Source organism: Notamacropus eugenii, chromosome 2 (assembly GCF_028372415.1).
Source record: "Notamacropus eugenii isolate mMacEug1 chromosome 2, mMacEug1.pri_v2, whole genome shotgun sequence".
Classification (NCBI taxonomy): domain Eukaryota; kingdom Metazoa; phylum Chordata; class Mammalia; order Diprotodontia; family Macropodidae; genus Notamacropus; species Notamacropus eugenii.
This window is the reverse complement of record NC_092873.1, coordinates 55,647,573-55,667,189: the sequence shown is the minus strand read 5'-3', so window position 1 is coordinate 55,667,189 and position 19,617 is coordinate 55,647,573. Positions and strand designations below refer to the sequence as shown.

At 43.4% G+C, this 19,617-nt stretch overlaps 1 protein-coding gene across 1 annotated transcript; it reads left to right on the top strand.

The window, feature by feature from the left end:
- The first annotated feature begins 2,636 nt into the window (after positions 1 to 2,636).
- Positions 2,637 to 17,685, top strand: LOC140525218 (nmrA-like family domain-containing protein 1). The gene is made up of 5 exons (XM_072640400.1): positions 2,637 to 2,770; positions 4,803 to 5,041; positions 7,805 to 8,054; positions 10,878 to 11,068; positions 16,743 to 17,685. Exons 1-5 carry the CDS (start codon positions 2,731 to 2,733, stop codon positions 16,920 to 16,922), a joined length of 900 nt encoding a protein of 299 aa, XP_072496501.1. The 5' UTR covers positions 2,637 to 2,730; the 3' UTR covers positions 16,923 to 17,685.
- Positions 17,686 to 19,617: the final 1,932 nt, after the last annotated feature.

Sequence of the window (19,617 nt, the reverse complement as noted above, 5' to 3'; positions counted from 1 at the left end):
AAGGCTGCCCAATTCTTTGTATTGGTAGCTGGAACATTTTCCTGGCTCCATAATGCATTATGTTACCGTTTTCTTTAATAGGGAATTGATTAATTAATTAATCAAATCATAAAATGCATGCATTTAGCCTGTTGCCTTTTCTTTAACCAAGTTTTCAGGTCAACATGTTAACAATAAACTTGCTACTTGGACTGAAAGAAGACTTTAGTGGTTGAATTCTTTTGAGACAGACCCATGCCCTGTACCCTTGCATTTTGGGGTTCCAAACCACAACAGTAACTCAACCAAGAGTAAGAAACCAAAGCTTTGGGCTCCTGGGAAGCCTTCTATATGGAGAATGGGACTATGGGACCTAACTAAGTGAGTAGAAAAGAATCTAAAGACTATTGTACCCCTATGAGAGAGAGAGTTAGGAAGTTTCATACCTTGAGGCATTCTGGCAGTGACTGTTTCTTTGTGAAAGGGTTGTAATTCTCAAAAACTAGGGCCATTTCCTAGGACAATGTGAAGGGAACTCTATTGGCTATGTTTAACTGAGGAGACCTTCAAAAGCAAAGAGTAGACCTTAGGGTTGAGGCACTTACCAGGGATGGTGTCAGAAAGTGAAAACTGAGTGAATGCTGATGGGAATTGGCAAAGGATAACACCTCTGGGTGGAGAAGCAGAGAAGAAACTGGCAAAACTAGTAGTGGAGAGTTGGGTCACTGACAAGAGAGGCCAGCAACAAAGCAATGAGATAAGGAGCCAAAGTAGAGGAGAGGTTAATAAAGAAGGAAGTAATGGAGCTGCAAGCAGAAGAGTTTATCATGGTCATGGAAGAACAGCCATAGTGTAAAGGAGGAAAACTCCATTTTCCTTATGTGGGCAGGCCCATCCAGTATGGTACCCAAAGTCACAGAGATTGCTCAGATTTGGGGGAGGAAAAGAGCTGGCCCATCAGAGAGAAAGGATCACTTGGTTCTTTAGCAAACCCTGAGTTATTTCTCTTTCCTGGGGGGGGGGGGGGGGTACCCAGTACTGTAAGTCAAAAGGACTCTACAAGTTCTTCAGAGAACTCAGGAGCCCGCTGGTAAGGGGAGGATTTCTTGACTCTTTAGTGAACCCCAAATCATTTTTCTTGAAGTTGTGAGGAGTAACATTATCATTGGATAAATCACTTTTAGTTCAGCTTACTTTGCATCAGCTTGGAGAAGACTTCCCAATTCCCTCTAAAATGATCAATTTTGTCAATTCTTATGGTACAGTAAAATCCCATTTCATTCCCATACAATGATGTGTTTAGCCATTCCCCAATAGGACACCCTAGGTTTTAGCACCTTGAACCCCTTTATTTTAGACCCCTTCCCCAGTGCATTACTGCTGCTCTGCTCCCCTTCCTATGCTCTTTCTATGTGTTCCTTGAAAGCACTTTTCAGGAGAAGCCTGGAAGGGTTTTATAGAATCTTTTTTTCTTTTTTCCAAACACTTGCTTTTATATCTTTGTTTTGGAAGTTGGAAAGTACACCTAGCCTTCTGGAATGAGGTGCACTTGGCTCATTCTTTCCTGTCTTTCCTCACAAGACTAATTTTCCAGATTCTTACATCCCCCAGTGAGTGGGTGTTTTACTTTCCTAGCAATGGCAATGTCAGGGTGGAGATGAAGTGGAAGGTGTGTGTGTGTGTATGTGTGTGTGTGGGGGTGAGTTATATGTGGGTCAGTGTGTTTGTGCATGAGTGAGGAAATGGTAGTGTCAGCCTGAGGAGGCTATTCATGCTGTGCCAGTGGTACCCCTTGGCTGGTATTTGGGGGTGAAGTCAGTAAGTCCTTATACCTCCTCCAGCTCTGACATTTCTTAACTGTAAGATACTAGGCAACTGCTTTGGTCCCCAAGTAAGTCCTCAAGGTGTGGAATGAACCTGCCCTGGTGGAAGGAGCACCCAAATCAAGTTTTCTATGCTGCCAAAATCAGATTCTGCGTGAATACTCAAGAGTTGTGGTGGTGTCGTTCAGTTGTTTTCAGCCATATCCAACTCTTGGTGACCCCATTTGGCGTTTCCTTGGCAGAGATACTGGAGTGGCTTGCCATTTCCTTCTCCAGTTCGTTTTACAGATGAGGAAACTGAGGCAAGCACTGTTAAGTGACTTGCCAATGGTCATATAGACAGTAAGTGTCTGAGGAAGCATTAGAATTCAGGTCTTCCTGACTCCAGGCAGAGCATTCTATTCACTTTGCCACCTTATTTCTTAAGGAAACCCTGTTTGATAATTTCCCATTTTAACCAAAGTAGGAGCTAAGTTCAGCACTCAGTATTTTTACTTGCTTCAAAGAGTATAGTACTATCTCTGCTCTCCAGGCTTGGAAGCTCTAGTGAAAAGCCTTGATCATCTTGCCTTAGTTATATCTACAAGTATCCTCCTACTTACAGATGAGGCTCACGAAGGTTAATTGACTTGCCCTTTGCCACACAGCCAATTATCCGTGAGGAGATTCACACTCAGGTCTCTCCCAACTCTAGGTCCAACCTTCTTTCCACTGTTAATTACTCAAGAAAACTGCAGTGTCATGATGAGTCAGAGAACATACCAAATGCCTCTTATCCTGGTTTATTAGAGAATAGGGCAAGGGTGGGGCAATCTGAGGTCCTGACATATACTGACATAAAAGGCAGGGCTCTCCAGTCTGGTGCTGATGTTGGATAAGGGAAAACCTTCTCACAAACAGTCCTTTCACTGATACTGCACTCAGGAACATGGCAGGGAAGAAAATCATCGTCGTGTTTGGGGCGACAGGTAAAAAGAACTTCTTTTTTCCCAATGGGAGAAAGGTTGTCTGAGGACTTTTTTCACTTTCCTCCAGAGTGGGTGGGCAGTCTCCGGCTGTCTTAATCATTGGAGGAGCATGGCATGTGGAAAGAACAGAGGCAGATGAGGCACAGGAGCACAGCACCTGGATTCAAATCTTTCCTCTGCTACTTAATACCTGTATGATCTTGGGCAGACCTCAACCTCTGTGCCTCAGTTATTTCATGTGTAAAATGGGAGGGAGTTGGGTTTGATGTCCTCGTTCAATCTTGGTAAGTGTTTAAACCTTATTGGTCCTCAGTTTCCTCATCTATCAAAAAGGGGGAGAGGGGGAGGTAGACTCATTGATCTCTAGGTTCCCTTTCACTTTTCAATTTATGATTCTTTTAGTGACCTTTAACCAAAGAATCCACTCGAATTTCATGTGTTGACAGCAAGAAGAATTTAATTTGATTTGATTTTGGGAAGTGTTCTCTAAAAGAGTTCCCTGTTACATGTTTTTCCCTTTATTTATTTATTTTTGGGGAATCATGCCTTGGCTTGTGCAAATCTATGCTTTATATCACAAGGTAGGCTGTGTCTTCAGTTCTCTCCTCTTCATTTTCTTAGTTGGAAGAGGAATAAGAAAGTGCATTTGTGGAGGTTTGGGGTAAATGGAAAGAGCTAGGAAACGTATTCTAAGAAGAAGCTACAAGTGTCCGTGTGGAGTAATGCACACAGTGTTGGATTTAGAGTGAGAAAGATCTGGGTTTAAATCCTACCTCAGATGTTAATAATCTATTGGGAAAGTCACAACCTCTCCAAGCCTCAATTTCCCCATCTGTAACATAGAAATGATCATAGTAATACCTTCCTCAAGAGACTGATCTTACATTTAGAGTAGAAAGGGAACTTAATGGTTATTTTATAGTTGAGGAAGCTAAGGCAAAGAGAGGTAAAGTGACTTACCTAGGATCACCTGGATAGTATCTGAGGTCAATTCAAACTTGGATCTTCCTGACCATAGACCCAGATGGAGGAATTCCACAAATGAGTTTGATGTTCTCCCTTGGTAAAATTCTTGAGCCTGGTTTTAAAGGAATGATTTGTGTGTATTTAGCAAAGGAAACAGTGATCACTAAAAGCCAGCAGTGCTGCTTCTGTGAGTCCTGGAAGATGCAGTGTCAAAGCCCTTGTACTTTAGATAAGAGAGCAGAGTGTCCAGCGTGAGAGCTAGAAGTGCCAGAACATCATGAGAAAAAAGAAGGCTCAGAGGGGCCCTTTCACCAAATCACAGCACAACTCACAGCTTTTTTGATCCTATTGGATAGCCAAGGTTTAATTTTTGAGTCTCAGCTTAAGTATGGACCCTGTCCTCCCAACTCTCAGGTGTCCTACCTTATCGGATAACACCATGTGACAGCATCTTAGCAGGGTTTGGTAGTACTGCCAGCTTCGTCCTGGAGCAGAAGAGACTCAGAAGTCAGTGACTGCTATATATCAGGACTTGAGTTATTGTTTTGTTCTAGACTTAAGAAAGTGATGGGAAAGGAGCTAAGGAGGCAGAACAGAGTGAGGAGTGGAGAGGTCTGAGAGGAGGGGTAGGGCCCACAAAAGGAGTGTCCAAAGACAGTTTTGTTCTGTTGCATATTGCCAGCTGCTTCCAAGCAATCCTTTTTATATAGGTGGGGGCAAGGGTGGGGAGAGTTGGGATCATAATGCTCCAGTCCAACCCCTTAGTGTTTGTATTATTGGCTCCATTTTACAGATAAGGAAATAGAGGACCAGAGTAGAATAACTTAGCACAACTAGTAATAATTGGTACAAACACATGAATCCAAGGATTTCTGACCCTAAGTCAAGGGTTCTGAGAACATCTCTTTCTTATTCCTCACACACATACACACACACACACACACACACACACACACACACACACAAACAACCTATATACACACATACATATATGTATATACATTTGTCCATTCGTTCATTTATTGAGACATTTATTCATTTTTAAATTGATTTTCTTCTTCACCAGGTTCTCAGGGAGGATCTGTTGCCAGAGCCATTTTGGAGGGCAAAGATTTTTCTGTAAGAGCATTGACTCGGGATGTGACCAAACCTGCTGCCCTGGCCCTACAAGACCTGGGAGCTGAAGTGGTGAAGTGTGACCTGAATGACCAAGGGTCTGTGAAGGAAGCGTTAAAAGGCGCCTATGGCGCCTTCCTGGTGACCAACTACTGGGATAACTTTAGCAAGGAGAAGGAAGTGCAGCAGGTAGGGAACAGAGGTATGTCTATCAAAGGAAGGGGTTCTAGGGCTTGGGTAGCCCCTGTCCAGTGCTGAAAAGTAGCTGGCCTTTTGCCCCAGTAAGAGCACAAGCTACTCTTGTAAACTCTTAGAACTTCATTGTCTTGTGCCCAAAATTGATGGTTCTCATTCTAATCAACACAAGGAAGTGTTGATGAGGCAGGGTTCCCCCATCTAGTTGAACATATCTCTCCCCCATAGAGTATACATGTGCACTGGCACCTTGAAAGGACAGTTTTTACTTCCTGATTGGTTCCCAATGATTGGGGCTGCTCCCAAGATGGTTGACTGACTGGGACTCATGAGGATGGTCTTATTGTAAGACCCTCTCCTTTGTACTGGCTTGTAAGTGAAAGTGATAGGAAGACTACTCTTGTCCCTTTTGCCTTTTTCTTGGATGGCAGTGTTAGTATGTGGTATGGGAAAAGGAATTTCTCCTTTTTCCCCTTCACCACCCAGAGCATTGAGGAAGACTTTTGGTACAATTACATGGCTGGAATCAACATGTGCTTAGTGTAGCCCAAGAAGAAAGTGCCCAAGAATGGATTTCCCCAGTCTAAGAGATGGTCGTGTTTGGGGCTCTGAGAGAGTCCCTACGAGAGCACATGGTATGTATCTGCCCACTTGGCTTGAGAAAGGAGCTAGGAAACTCTTTTTTTTTTTGCTTTTATCTAGTATTTTATTTTCCCCCAGGTATATGAAAGAACAATTTTTAACATTTGTTCTTATAACTTTTGAGTTCCAAATTTTCTCCCTTCCCCCCTCCCCCTCTTCCCCCATTGAGAAGGCAAGTAATTCAAAATTGGTTATACAGGTGTAGTCATGCAAAACATCTTTGGCAACGAAAGATGAACACACATTCCTATTGGTCATGTTGTGAAAGAAAGCATAGAAAAAACACAAGAAAAATGAAGTAAAAAAGGTCTGCTTCAATCTGTATTCAGACACCATCAGTTCTTTCTCTGGGAATGGAGAGCATTTTTCATCATTAAGTCCTTCAGAGTTCTCTTGGATTATTGTATTGCTGAGAATAGCTAAGTTATTCACAGCTGATCATCTTACAATATTGCTGTTACACAGCACATTTCACTTTGCATCACCCCATGTAAGTCTTTCCAGGTTTTTCTGAGGGTATCCTGCTCATCATTTCTTATAGTACAATAGTATTCCATCATAATCACATACCACAACTTGTTTAGCCATTCCCAGTTGATGGACTTCCCCTCAACTTCTAATTCTTTACCCCCAGAAAACAGCTGTTATGAAGAGCTAGTTCCTTCTTGAACGACCCAATCTGCTATGTAGAAGAGGAGGGATTTCCAATCTTCTAGGCACTGTTGTCCCAGAATCTTGCCTTCTGACCACAGACGGAAGATTTCTTGGCACCACTAGCCATGAGTGTTGCCTCATGGCAACATGGCTCATGGGTGAGCTCAAATTCCAAGTGTTCAGAGTATTGGTCTTTTAGTCAAGGGAGGATAAATCCTGGGCAGCTTTGCCTCTGGAAAAAAGAAGAATGGGTTTACCCATGTGGCCTTTGGAGCAGAAAATGAAGTAAAATAATACCTCATTTATACACAGCAGAGTGGGGAAATGACATCTTTCTTTTCACTAGCCTCTAACTGAAATATCTTTCAATTATTTTAAACATGATTCTGAGAAGAGGCTCGTAGGCTTTACCAGCCCTCACAACCTGGATAGGGCAGAGGTAGAACTCAAACCCAGGTCTTCCTGGTTCTGAGATCAATCAGTCTGACATTCATAAACCTTAAAGTGTTACAGAAAGGTGGACTATTTTGTGAATCATGCTGTCATCTATCAGTCAGACCATTTTCATTAGCACATTGCTGGGTACAAAGTAAATACTTAATAAATGCTTGTATCCTTCTCCATCCCCTTTACCAAGTTCCTCTGGGAGAGGACAATCAGGAGGCCTCCGAATTACTAATTTGAAAGCTCTTTGAAGGCTGTGACTATGTCTTATGAATCTTTATCCCCTGCTTCCCTCTATTCCCCCTAAAAAGTCTAGAACCCTTCCTTCGGTAGAGTACTGCGAGGTCTCAATTAGTTCGAATAATGAATTCCCTGAAGTAGCTGCATGTATCCAAATTTATAGTATCTAGAGTTATACTTAATGTAAAATACAATCATTGGTTGCAGCCCAATGGAATTATTCAAGGTGAATTCAAATGTTTGTATTTGATATATGCATGTATGTATTTATATGTATTTATTGCCATATTTGTTGACTTGAACTTTTTCTTAGGTTTCCAGTCTCCTGCTCCTCCCTCCCTCGTTCCCTCTCTCCTTCCCTTCACCCCTTCCTGTTGTGTTTCCTATGGTCCCTTTTGGGATAGGGCTTAGAGATGGCATTTCATTGGCTCAGGAGGAACTCTCCACCCACGCAGATCTTTACCTACTCCCAAGTTTACTGTTTTCCTGAGTTAGTTCCCTGGGGTGATCAGAAGCGAATGCCCTGTCCAGAGTCCCCCAGCCAGGATGTATCTGAGGAGACTTAAACTGTCTCCAAAGCCAACTATCTCTAATTGCCACATCACTGTTGCTTTTATTTAGTTATGACTATTACTTTCTCTTATTTGGTGGAGTTCCATGAGAATGATAATAATAATCAGGGAAAAGATGTGAAAGCAATAATTTTGAAAAATGAAAAAAGGAATTAGAATAAAGGCAATGAAAAATTCCTTTAATTTTTATATTTTTGATTCACAGGGGAAAATAGTAGCAGATGTCAGTAAACAGCTGGGCCTGAAGCATGTGGTGTTCAGTGGCCTGGAGAATGTCAAGAAGTTGACCAAAGGGAAACTAGAGGTGCCGCACTTTGATGGGAAAGGAGAAATAGAAGAGTACTTCTGGAATCTTGGAGTGCCCATGACCAGCGTCAGGCTAGCCCCATACTTTGAAAACTTTATAAGCTTCTGGAAGCCCATGAAGGCATCTGATGGAGACTACTACAGTTTGTGTAAGTTAGAAAATGGTGCAAGAGTTAGCAGGGATCAATGCTGTGCGTTCATTCATTCAGATATTTATTGAGAGGAAGTGTGGTTGTTAGTTGGAGAGAGAACTGGAGTTGGGCTCTGAAAGACTTGGATTCAGATTCTACCCATGACACTTGCTGGTTGTGTGATCTTGGGCAAGTCTTATCACTTCTCTAGCCTGTTTCTTCATCTATAGAATACGGAAGAAGGAGTTGGACTAGATGTCCTCTGGGGTCCCTTCTGGATTCCTTCCAGTCTCTGATCCCATGTAAGGCCCTGGTGGAGGGAGGGAGGAGCAAAGATGAATAAAATACATGGGAGGCACCATCCAGTAGTGGAAAGAGCCCTGGATTTGGGGGCTGAGGACCTGGGTTTAAATCCTGCTTCTGCCCTTGTGAGCTTGTGGCAGGTCACTGAACCTTCTGGGTCTATTTCCTCATCTGTAAAATGAGGGAGTTGATGTGAGGGCCTCTGAGGTCGTTTACAGCTTTAGAGCTGTGATCTTGTAAGTCACTTAAGTTTCCTGTGCCTCTGTTTCCACCTCTGTGAAACGAGAGGGATTGGCCTCTGAGGTACCTTTCAGGTCTAGATGTGGGATCCTAAGATTCTATGACCAGCCACTTGGTCTCAGCCTGAGGCCAATCAAAGCACAGGAAAGCCAGAACAAGGGTCTCAACACCTTGTTTAGTAAATGTTTTTGAATGAATGACTAAGTGAATGATCTGCTACAGTTTCTTGGGCTACTCAAGGCTTTAGGAGTTTCTAGACTGTGGCGATTCCAAAGCAGTCTCTAATGAAACAGTAAGAATTTTTAAAGTGTGCACTATGTCAGTCAATCTATAATTGCTAATCTGTAAACATACTGATCTATAAATGCTAATAAGCAAGTATCTATGGAGCCCCCATACCTGCTGGGCGCCGGGCTGGGTCCTGTGGGTACAGAGATGATAGCCTTACAACAAAAATCACTGCCCGTTAGAGCTGACTTTCTAATGGAGGTGACAACAGGAACAATGTATCTGATAGGATCTCACGAAGATTCTAAGATGAGTTTCCTGCCTCTGATGTCACAGGTGGGGGCAGGGTGGGGGCTCCAATGAGCAAGGCAGATTCCCCATCATGGGTTTTTTTGTTTGTTTGTTCATTTTGGCAATGCTGATTTCATTCTTCATTTTTAATTTTTTTAATTTTAATTTTTATTATTATTCTATTTGTTTTTAGTGTTCTACAATTCGTCCATATAACTTAGATTTTTCCCCCTCCCTCCCTGAGATGGCATACAATTTTATATAGGTTCTACACATACATTCCTATTAAATACATTTTTACCTTAGTCATGCTGCATAGGAGAATTAAAATGAATGGGAGAAATCATAAAACGTAATACAAAAGAAAATGATCTGCTACATTCTGCGATTGAATTCCATGGTTCTTGCTCTGGATGTGGAAGGCATTTTTTGCCTTAAAAGACCACGGGGAATTTTTTTAAGTCATTGCATTGCAATGAAGTTCTAAGTCTACCAGAAAAAATCCTTGCACACTGTGGTTGTTGCTGTGCACAAAGTTCTCCCGGTTCTGCTCCTTTCACTCAGCATCAGGTCATATAAGTCCTTCCAGGCCTCTCTGAAGTCTTCCTGTTCATCACTTCTTATAGCACAACAGTATTCCATTACATTCATATACCATAATTTATTCAGTCATTCCCCAGCTGATGGGCATCCCCTAGATTTCCAGTTTTGGGCCACCACAAAGAGAGCTGCCATAAATATTTTTGTACATGTGGGACCCTTTCCCATTTTTATGATCTCTTGGGGATACAGTCTTAGAAGTGGTATTGCTGGGTCAAAGGGTATGCACATTTTTGTAGTCTTTTGGGCATAGTTCCAAATTGCTCTCCAGAATGACTGGATCAGCTCATAGCTCCACCAACAATAAATTAGTGTTCCAACTCTCCCATACCTTCTCCAACATTTACCATCTTCCTGTTTTGTCATGTTTGCCAATCTGATAGGTTTGATGTGGTTTCTCAGAGTTGTTTTGATTTGTATCTCTCTAATCAATAGTGATTTAGAACATTTTTTCATATGACTATAGATAGCTTTGATTTCTTCCTCTGAAACTGCCTGTTCATATCTTTTGACCATTTATCAATTGGGGAAAGTCATGAGGGTTTCAAAGAAAGGGTTGGGAGGAACTAGACAGGAATCATAGCTGAAGGGGATCCGTGTGATCCACTCCTCCCATTTTAGAGAGGAGAAAACAGGCCCAGGATGCACAGCATCTCACATTTGAACTCAGGTTCTCCAGTGCCAGAGGCAGTATCCTTTCCCTTTACCACACCGCCCCCTAGAGGCCAGCTCTAGAGCACAGATAGCCTGCAGTCAGAGAGATTAGCCCCAGAAAGGTCAGGTTTCTCTGGGGACATTTTCCCTTTGCATGGACTCTTCTTCCCCGACACCTGAAATACACCCCTTCTTCCCTCTGCCTCTTAGACTCTCAAATTCGTTTGAAAGCTTAGCTCAGGGACCACTTCCTCCTCAGGTGTTCGTGCCCCCACGTACCCCACCAATTACCTAGCACTTACTTTGTACATATGTTAGACTTGTAGGCTTTTTGTCCATGCAGCCTTAGGGCCTAACACAACACCTGGCCCAGAAGGGCAATTAACAAAGCTCCTGGATGGATTGTGGGCTCTCATCAGTGGGTGGCTTTTAGCCACTTACAATGATTGTATCCAGCCCATGCTGCATGGTGGAACCTGCTGTGGGAGGGTCTGTTGTAACAGGCTATTCTTTGCTCTTGGCCAGTGTTGCCTATGAACGACATCCCCATGGATGGCATCTCCGTTGCTGACCTTGGACCCGTGGTCACTAGCATCTTCCGGTCTCCAGAGGAATTCCTGGGCAAGGCCGTGGGACTCAGTGCAGAAGCCCTGACAATTCAACAGTATGCAGACATCCTCTCCAAGACCTTGGGGAAAGTGTTTAAAGACTCTAAGGTGAGGCTTGACAGGGCTGAAATGACAATGACTGTGGACCTCTTTTCTGATACTTCAGGGGACGTATCTGTTTCACCCAGAAATTCTGGGAAAATCCTTGTTGATAATGGGATTTCATAGGCAATGGGGAAGGAACCTTGCACTTTAAGAATTAATAATAGCTAACATTTATATCACGATTTAAGATTCACTAAGTGTTTTTCATATATGGTCTTCTGAGCCTGACATTTGAGGCCTGACAATGGCCCTGTGAGGCAGATGCTAAGTAGCCCCATTTTACAGATGAGGAAACTGAGGGAGGTTGAGTGACTTGACCCACCCTTCATAACCTATTCCACCTCTCATTTTTCTCATCTTCTTAGACCTTACAACCCCAGCCCAAGTACGCTTTGATGAGCCTGCCTGGCATCCTGGCTATCTCATGAACAAGATCCTCTATCTCTCAGCTCCAGGCATTTTTCTCTGGCTGTTCTCCTTGCCTGGAATGCTCTTCCTTGTCATCTCCACCTACTGGCTTCCTTTAAGTGTCAACTAAAATTCCATCTTCTCTAGGAAGCCTGCCCCAACCTCTCTTAATTCTGGTGCCTTCTCTCTAATTTACTTCTTTATTTATCCTGCACATAGCTTGCTTGTATGTATCTGTTTGCTCATTGTGTCCCCCATTAGACTGTGAGCTTCTTGGGGGCAGAACTATTTTTTTTAACCTTTCTTTGTATTCCCAGAGCTTAGCACAGTGCCTGACATAGTGGGCATTTAATTACATCTTTTTAGTTTATTCATTCATTCATTCATGTATGCATTAATTCATGCATTTTTGCATTCCTTCATTCATGCACCCCTTCCATCACCCACTCCATTCATTTATTGGCTCATGCATTTATGTGTACATTTATTCATTCCAGACCTGGAAGGCAGCACCTTGGTGGGAGATGGAATGTTCTGAAAGAGTAACCCAGTTTGGCTAGGATATAGAAAGGAGTAATGAGTTATAAGCCTGGCTAGGGTAGTTGGAGCCAGAGCATGAAGGACTTTAAGTGACAGAGGAGTGTGCATTTTATTTTAGGAGCAGGAAGGAATCTTCAATACTTTGGCCACATCATGAGAAGAAGGGACTCATGGGAAAAATGTTGGGAAAGACCAAAGGCCAAAGGAGGGAACCGCAGAGGGTGAGATGGTTAGAGAGTGTCATGGGAACCCATGAATGTGAGCTTGGACAGACTTTGGGAGATAAGGGGAGAATAGAAGGTCCTGGCGTACTCTGGTCCATGGAGTCACAAAGAGTAGGTCATGACTGAATGACAGAACAACAAGGCAGCCATTGGGGCTTTTGGAGTGGAGGGGTAAAATGGTCAGACTAATTACTGCTTTGGGCAGCTCCCAGGCTACGATAACTTGATACAGGCCTTTGTGAGGACCATGGTCTAAGGGGCTGGATTCCCTCATCTACAAAGTCCCTTCTAATTCTGTGATCACATAAGGACCCCAGGGGCTGAGTTGTCAGAGTTTTTGTTTGTTTTAAACAGTGAACGGTAACATGTTTTAAAAGGCTTGAGGGACTTGATCTGGCCACATGGTGGCTCCCCAACCCCAGCCGTGAGCCAGCCTCTGGGCTGCCATTTAAGGCTCCTTCTGGTGTGTGGGCTAGTCTACTGGCCTAGAAATGACGTGGAAAGATGTGACTCCTTTTAGACATTTCTGCTGAGCCCCTTCTGAAGGTCAGCCTTGCTTCAGCAGAGACTGAGAGGCAGCTGGACATGAACAAGTGGGGAAAGGAGCCCTCCCTTCTTCAAGGCATACAAAGCCCGTTAATCAGTGCAAGGCAAGTTATCTCCATATTGTAGATGAAAGAATTAAAGCATAGGGCTGGCCAATGGTCACAGAGATGGCAAATGGAAAGGCAGAGTGATACAGTGACGAGAATGAAGGTCTTGGAGTCATAGCCCCTGAGTTCAAATCCCTCTTCTGCCACTATCTCTTTGTGAGACCTGGGGAAAGCAATTTAACCTTTTGGGGCCTCAGAAAATGACGGGGTTGGATTCCATGGTCTCTAATGTATCTTTTGCGACCCTGGTGGCACAGTGGAGAGAATGAAGATCCTGGAGTCAAGAAAATTCATCTTTCTGGGTTCAAATCAGGCCTCAGACACTGATCCTGGGCAAATCCCCTGTTTGCCTCAGTTTCCCCATCTGTAAAATGAGCTGGAGAAGGAAATGGCCAAGAAATCCCCAGTGGGGTCACAGGGAGTCAGAAACGGCTGAACAGCAAAGCTCTCTTCCAGCTCTGGGTTATGCTATGAACCATCTCTGCACCTCAGTTTCTTCTTTTCTAAAATGAGGGGGTTGAACTAGGCCTCTAAAGTCCCTGAGAACTCGAGCTCTTATCTCCCAATATTCTATGTCACTTAACTTTCTGGACCATAGAGTGGGAGGAGGTTAGACTATGATTTTTGAGGTCTCTTCTAGTTCCACAGCTGGGATCCTAAGTATTGGGGTAAAAACCAAACCCAGGTCTCCTGCCCCCAAAGGAAGATTCTTTCCCTCTCTGGAACATTGCTTCTTCTGGCACAAACCTAGAAAGAGAATCTTACATTTTGATGTGAAGTATGGTTGTTTACACATTGACAGAGCACCACACACCTCGCTCCAGGAGGCTGACCTAGTCTGCCCTTCCAACATCAGGGCTGCCATCAAATCTCTCGCCTCCCATGACCCTGCTCCTCCTTCTGTCCTCAGGATCTCCAGCAGCCTAAGTCCTTAACTTACAGCTCTCATTTCTTGCCCTGCCCAGCTGTCCTTTTCCTGAAGGATGAATTTCCCATCATCTTTTCTCTGCAATCTTTATATATTGTCAGTAGATTCAGGGACTGTATCCTCCCTAGGGCCTCTTCACTGCGTAGTACTAGGTACTCAGAATCCAGTCAGGCCATTGGCTAATTTGGTGTGATCTGGAGAGGAGACCAACTGAAGCAGGATCTTATCATTAATAAGCAGTTGAAGCCACTGCAAAAACAGATTTTTCAGGACAGGCAAATTAATGGTATTTGAACCCTTTCCCAGACTTTTTGCATTACAGAACAATTATTTGCTTTATGAAAGGATTCATAGGAGCATATCTTTAGACCTGGAAAGGGATCTTAAAGGTCATCTAATCCAACCCCCTCGTTTTGCAGATGGGGAAACTGAGGCTTCCAGAGAAGAGACTTGATTCATGGATGTAAGGGACCTTAGAGTCTATGCAGTTCAAACCCCTCATTTTTACAGATGGGGGAAGTGAGGCCCAAGATAATTAAGTGGCTTGCCTGAGGTCACACAGAAAGTGTCAAAGGAAAGAACAGAGCCTTTCTAGGACTCAGTTTCTAAATCTGCAAAATGAGGCACTTTTCTTAGATGCCCTCTCAGGCTCCTTCTGGCTTTAGCTCTAGAATCCTAAGCTGGACCAACAACGAACAGAGCACATTGAATGTGGAGACCAGGAAGTCATTGGTGACCTCAGAGACAGCAGCTCATTGGAAGTAATGAAAGCGGAGGCCAGATCACAGGCAGGGGATGAGGAAATGGCAACTCCATGTGAGACAACCTGTGCCTCAAGATTGTCAGCGAAGAAGGAGGGAGAGATGGGACAGGAGCTGGGAGAGAAGAAAGAAGGAATGATTGGAGAGCGGGCCTGAGTATGCTGGCAGCTAGAGGGGAAGGGGCCAGGAGAGAGAGAGGGAGGAACTGCAGGTACACAAGGAAGAAGGGATAGCTTCTGGGAAAGATGCTAGGGGAAGCAGGAGGGAGGAAGAGCAGGGCCCAGGCAGAGAGATTAACCTTAAAGTGGAGTAGTCAATACCTCTTTCTGCCTGTCATTATGTGCTATCTCTATTACAACGTAATCTCTTTGAGGGCAGGACTGTCTTGTTGGCTAGTTATTGTATCCTTAGCACTTAGCAAAGTGCCTTACACACACACACACACACACACACACACACACACATACACACGTGTGTGTGTGTGTGTATATATACATATATAGTAAGTGCTTAGTAAATGTTTCTGTCTCCCTTTCTCCTTCCCTCCTTTCTCTTTGTCTCTCTCTCTCTGTTTTTCTCTTTCTCTCCTTCCCCTTCTTGTAAATAGTATTTTTTCCATTTACGTGTAAAGATCGTTTTAATCATTCACTTTTATAAGATTTTGAATTCCAAATTTTTCTCCCTTCCTCTTTCCCTCCCTTCCCCCCTCCCCAAGACAGCAAGTAATCTGATATAGGTTATTCTCTTTCCCTTCTTTCTCTCTCCAACTCTCTTCTTCCTCCCTTTCTCTCTTTTTCTGTTTCTCTTTGTCTCTCTCTGCCTGTCTCTCATCTATCTCTCTAATCTATTTCCACGGCTAGAGAGAAAGAGGAGAGAGTCTGACCATTCTGAGAAGAGGGATAGGGAAAAGGGACAGAGTTAGCACAGGTGCAAAGGCTCATTCATCCAGAACTGAACTGGGAGGAACCTTAGAGGCCATTGGGTCCAATCTCCTTATTTTAAAGATGGGGAAATTGAGGCCCACGGAGATGAAGTGATTTGTCCAAAGTCACATAGACAATACACTTGTTTGAACATGAGTTCTCAGACTCCAGGACCAATGCCGTGATGTCAGGTGCAGAGTAGCTCCGTTTGGCTGGGTCAGGGTGTGGGTAAAGGAGAGCAATAGGAGATAAGACTCAGAAAGACTGTGGAAGCCTTTGAATTCTGAGTAAAGGTCTTTGACCATTACTCAGTGGACAATAGGAAGCTACTGAAGGGTTTTGATCAGAGGAATGATATGACTAGATCTATGTAAAAGAGCAGTTAGGCTGGTAGCAGAGTAAAGAGTGGATTGGAAGGAAACGAGAGGAAGCCATGGCAGGAACGAGGTGAATGGTACTGGGGAATTCTACTGAGGCAGTAGGAATGGAGAAGAAGGGCCCATGACAGGGATTTTGTGGACAGACGACCAAGAGGGCTTAGAAACTAGTACCAGGTGAGCACTAAGGGAGGACTGTCAAAAGATAACAAGGTTTTGAAAATGGGTGATTGGATCAAGGAATGGTAGCTCCCTTCTCCTCCTCCTCTTTCTCTTCCTCCTGAGGTCCCTTTCCCCAGCTGAGATTCAAGTGAGGGTTTGGCTTGCCAACAATCTTGCGTGTGAATCTTTAATTGACACACTGTTTGAGACTTGGCCAATAATGTTTCTAAAATTTTCTTTTTTAAAAAAAAAATGTGTCACTGGGAAATTTTCTTCTGGGATCAGTTTTCCCAACTATAAAATGAAAGGGTTGTAATAGATGGCCTCTGAGGTCCCTTCTAAGTCCCTTTAAGGATATCATCTTGTGATCCCTAACTTACTACCTGTGCATCTTTGGGAAAGACCATTGTACCACTCTGTGCCTCAGTTTCCCTATCCATAAAATGTGGAAGTGGACTTAATGTCTTCTAAGGTCCCCTCCAGTTTTAAATCTATAATCTTGCAATCTTATCAACAAATACTGACAGACAGACATTTCCATAGACCAAGACCAGAAAAAGACAATTATGATACTATAAATCTGGATTACATACAACATATTTTTAAAAAATATGTATCCTAAATTTGACACAATTGTAAGGCAATAACATTTCTGTCTTTGCTTTCTTTCTCTCTCTTTTTATTTTGTTTTTCCTTCAAAGATCACCCCAGAGGCTTATGAGAAGTTGGGATTCCCGGGCGCCAAGGAAATAGCTAACATGATGCGTTTCTATCACATGAAGCCAGACAGAGATGTGAAGCTCACTCACAGGCTGAACCCCAGAGTCAGGAGTTTCTCCCAGTTTATCTTGGAGAACAAAGAGGCCTTCAAGAACCTGTAGGAAGCATTCAAGCTCAAAGATCTGGCCAGAGGTTTGACGAGTTCCCCCATGACAACGTAGTGACGTGGTCAGAGTGCTGCATTTGCAGGGAGATCTGGGTTCAAATCTAGTCTTTGCCACTTACAACCTCTGTGACCTTAGGTACTTACTTTCCCTCTCTGGGCCTCAGTTTCCCCATCTGTAAAATGAAGGGGTTGGACTAGAAGGTCCTTTACAGCTCTAAATTGTACCATGATCCTCTTATAAGTGGAATGGGCAAAACTTTGAACTGACTCAAACCAATCCAGTGGAAAGTGACTTCTTTGCATTATGAAAAGATTCCTGGAAGCCTTCTCATCACTGGTGAATATTGTTATAATTTACATATATTTATCCAATTTACCCAGGGGCAGCAGGGAGTGATGGATGGAGAAAGGGCTAGATTTGTCATCAGAGGGTCATAGATTTAGATTTGGAAAGGGATTTAGAGGTCATCTCGTCAGAGGCCCACAGATGTGGAGTGACTGGTCCAAGGTCATACAGATAATAAGCAGCAGAGCTGCAACCTGAACCCAGGTCTGACTCCAAACCAGGTGCTTTTCGCTGTTCCATGTCAGGAGGGCTCAGGTTCAAATCCTGCCTCTGAGATCACAAGTGGCTGCACCTTATCTGGAAAATGGAAATGACTATACTTGTAATCCCTCACAGGGTTACTGTGAGGCTTGGATGAGATATATGTCTGTAAAGTTCTTTACAAACATTAAAGTGCTTTATAAATATTAAAGAGTATATTATCTGTTCTTAGTTCTCCTCTTTCTTCTTTTTCCCCTTCTCTCCTTCTCCTCCCCTTTCTCTTTCTCCTGTTCTCCTCCTTCTCTTCTTCCTCTTCTTTCTCTTCCTCTTCTTTCTCTGCCTCCTTTTCTTTCTCTTCCTCTTCTTCCTCTTCCTTTTCTTCTCCTCTTCCTCTTCCTTCTCCTCAGCCTGGGCTTCTGATAGCTTTTACCTCCCCTGTCATTCAACTGCAGCATGGTTTGGACTTTGGAGGTCATCTGATCTTGATTTTGAGAAAGGAAAAGTATGCTTTGTTGGTAAGAACGCCTCCATATCCTTCCTAGCAGTACTCTCATCCGCCAGAAAAGGTCTGTTAATTAATTCAACCATCCATCCATCCATCCATCCATCCATCCATCCATCCATCCATCCATCCATCTAACAACTATTCCACAAGCAGGGTTCTTGGAGCATGGCAAATGCTTAATAAAGGCTTTTCCATTCATTGTTTAAACGCTGTACTGGATACTCGGGAAAATACCAAGACACCTGGCCTAGAGCAGATGTTTCTCTAGCATTGTGGGTATAGAATCAAGTCTTCCCATTCCTGTGTCTCACTTAAGGTGGTTCTTTGCTGAACACTTCTGACATTGTGAAACATAAACACACAGGAGGATCATTCTGAAGGATGCTCCTACTAAGTACTTCTCTGCCTATTTCCTGATGCTCTGACCTCAGAAGGATCACTGGCCTGAGAGTCAGCAGACCTCATTCTGTTTCTTGTTCTTTTTCTTACAAGCCATCTGATATTTTGTGTGTCAAATCTCTTTTTTAGCCTCAATGTTCCCATGTATTAAATGGAAATTACATTAAATTATTAATTTAAATTAAATTATTAATTAATAATTTAAATTAAATTATTAAATTACATGATTATTGTGAGCATCAAATCTGAAAATGGATGTGAAAGTTTTTCTGCCTTTGGGTCCTCATTGCTTAGCAGCTGCCTGGCACATAGTAGTCATGTCTTACTGGGCTGTCCCTGAATCTGCTCCAGATTTAGAGCCTTACTTGTGCCCCCATTCCACCCCATTTCTTCTCCTGGCTCCCTTGGAACCTTGTGAGGCTTCTCCAGCGTCGCTGTGCTGGTCTGACTGCCTGCTGGCACACATGCCTACTTGCTATTACAGGCTCCCTCTCCATTCTTACCTGGCCTGGCTTCATCACTGTCTCTGCCCTCACTCTCTGCTGTTACTGGTAGAATCCAGAATGCCACAGCTTGGCTTTCCTCTCTGTGCCACAAGGCACGGGAGGAGAAAGCGAGGCTGACGACCTTGAACAACCCTCCCTCACTCAAAACAAAGTCAAGTGTAAGTCATGTCATTATTTCTCTGATGTCATGGTCTTCTTCAAAAATGAAAGGATGAACACAAACCTGTGAGCAGATGGAGCTGCCTGAATGGGGACCCAGCTAGCTGGGTAACTCATCCTCTCCCTTCTGCCCTCCCTACCCCCTTCCTTCTCCTCTCCAAAGAAAGGTAAATTTGGATGGCCAGAGGATGCCCAGTTAACTTGGGGTTTACTGACTAGGTTTCTTTCTTTCTTTTCTTTTCTTTCTTTCTTTCTTTCTTTTCTTTCTTCCTTCCTTCCTTCTTTCCTTCCTTCCTTCCTTCCTTCCTTCCTTTCTTTCCTTCTTTCTTTCTTTCCTTCTTTCTTTCCTTCCTCCCTTCTTTCTTTCCTTCCTTCCTTCCTTCCTTCCTTCCTTCCTTCCTTCCTTCCTTCCTTCCTTCCTTCCTTCCTTCTTTCTTTCTTCCTTCCTTCCTTCCTTCCTTCTTTCCTTCTTTCTTTTTCTTTCTTTCTTCCTTCCTTCCTTCTTTCCTTTCTTTTCTTGTCTTTCCCAAAACCTAAAACCCAGTGCACTCTGAAGCCCATAGATTGCACACCA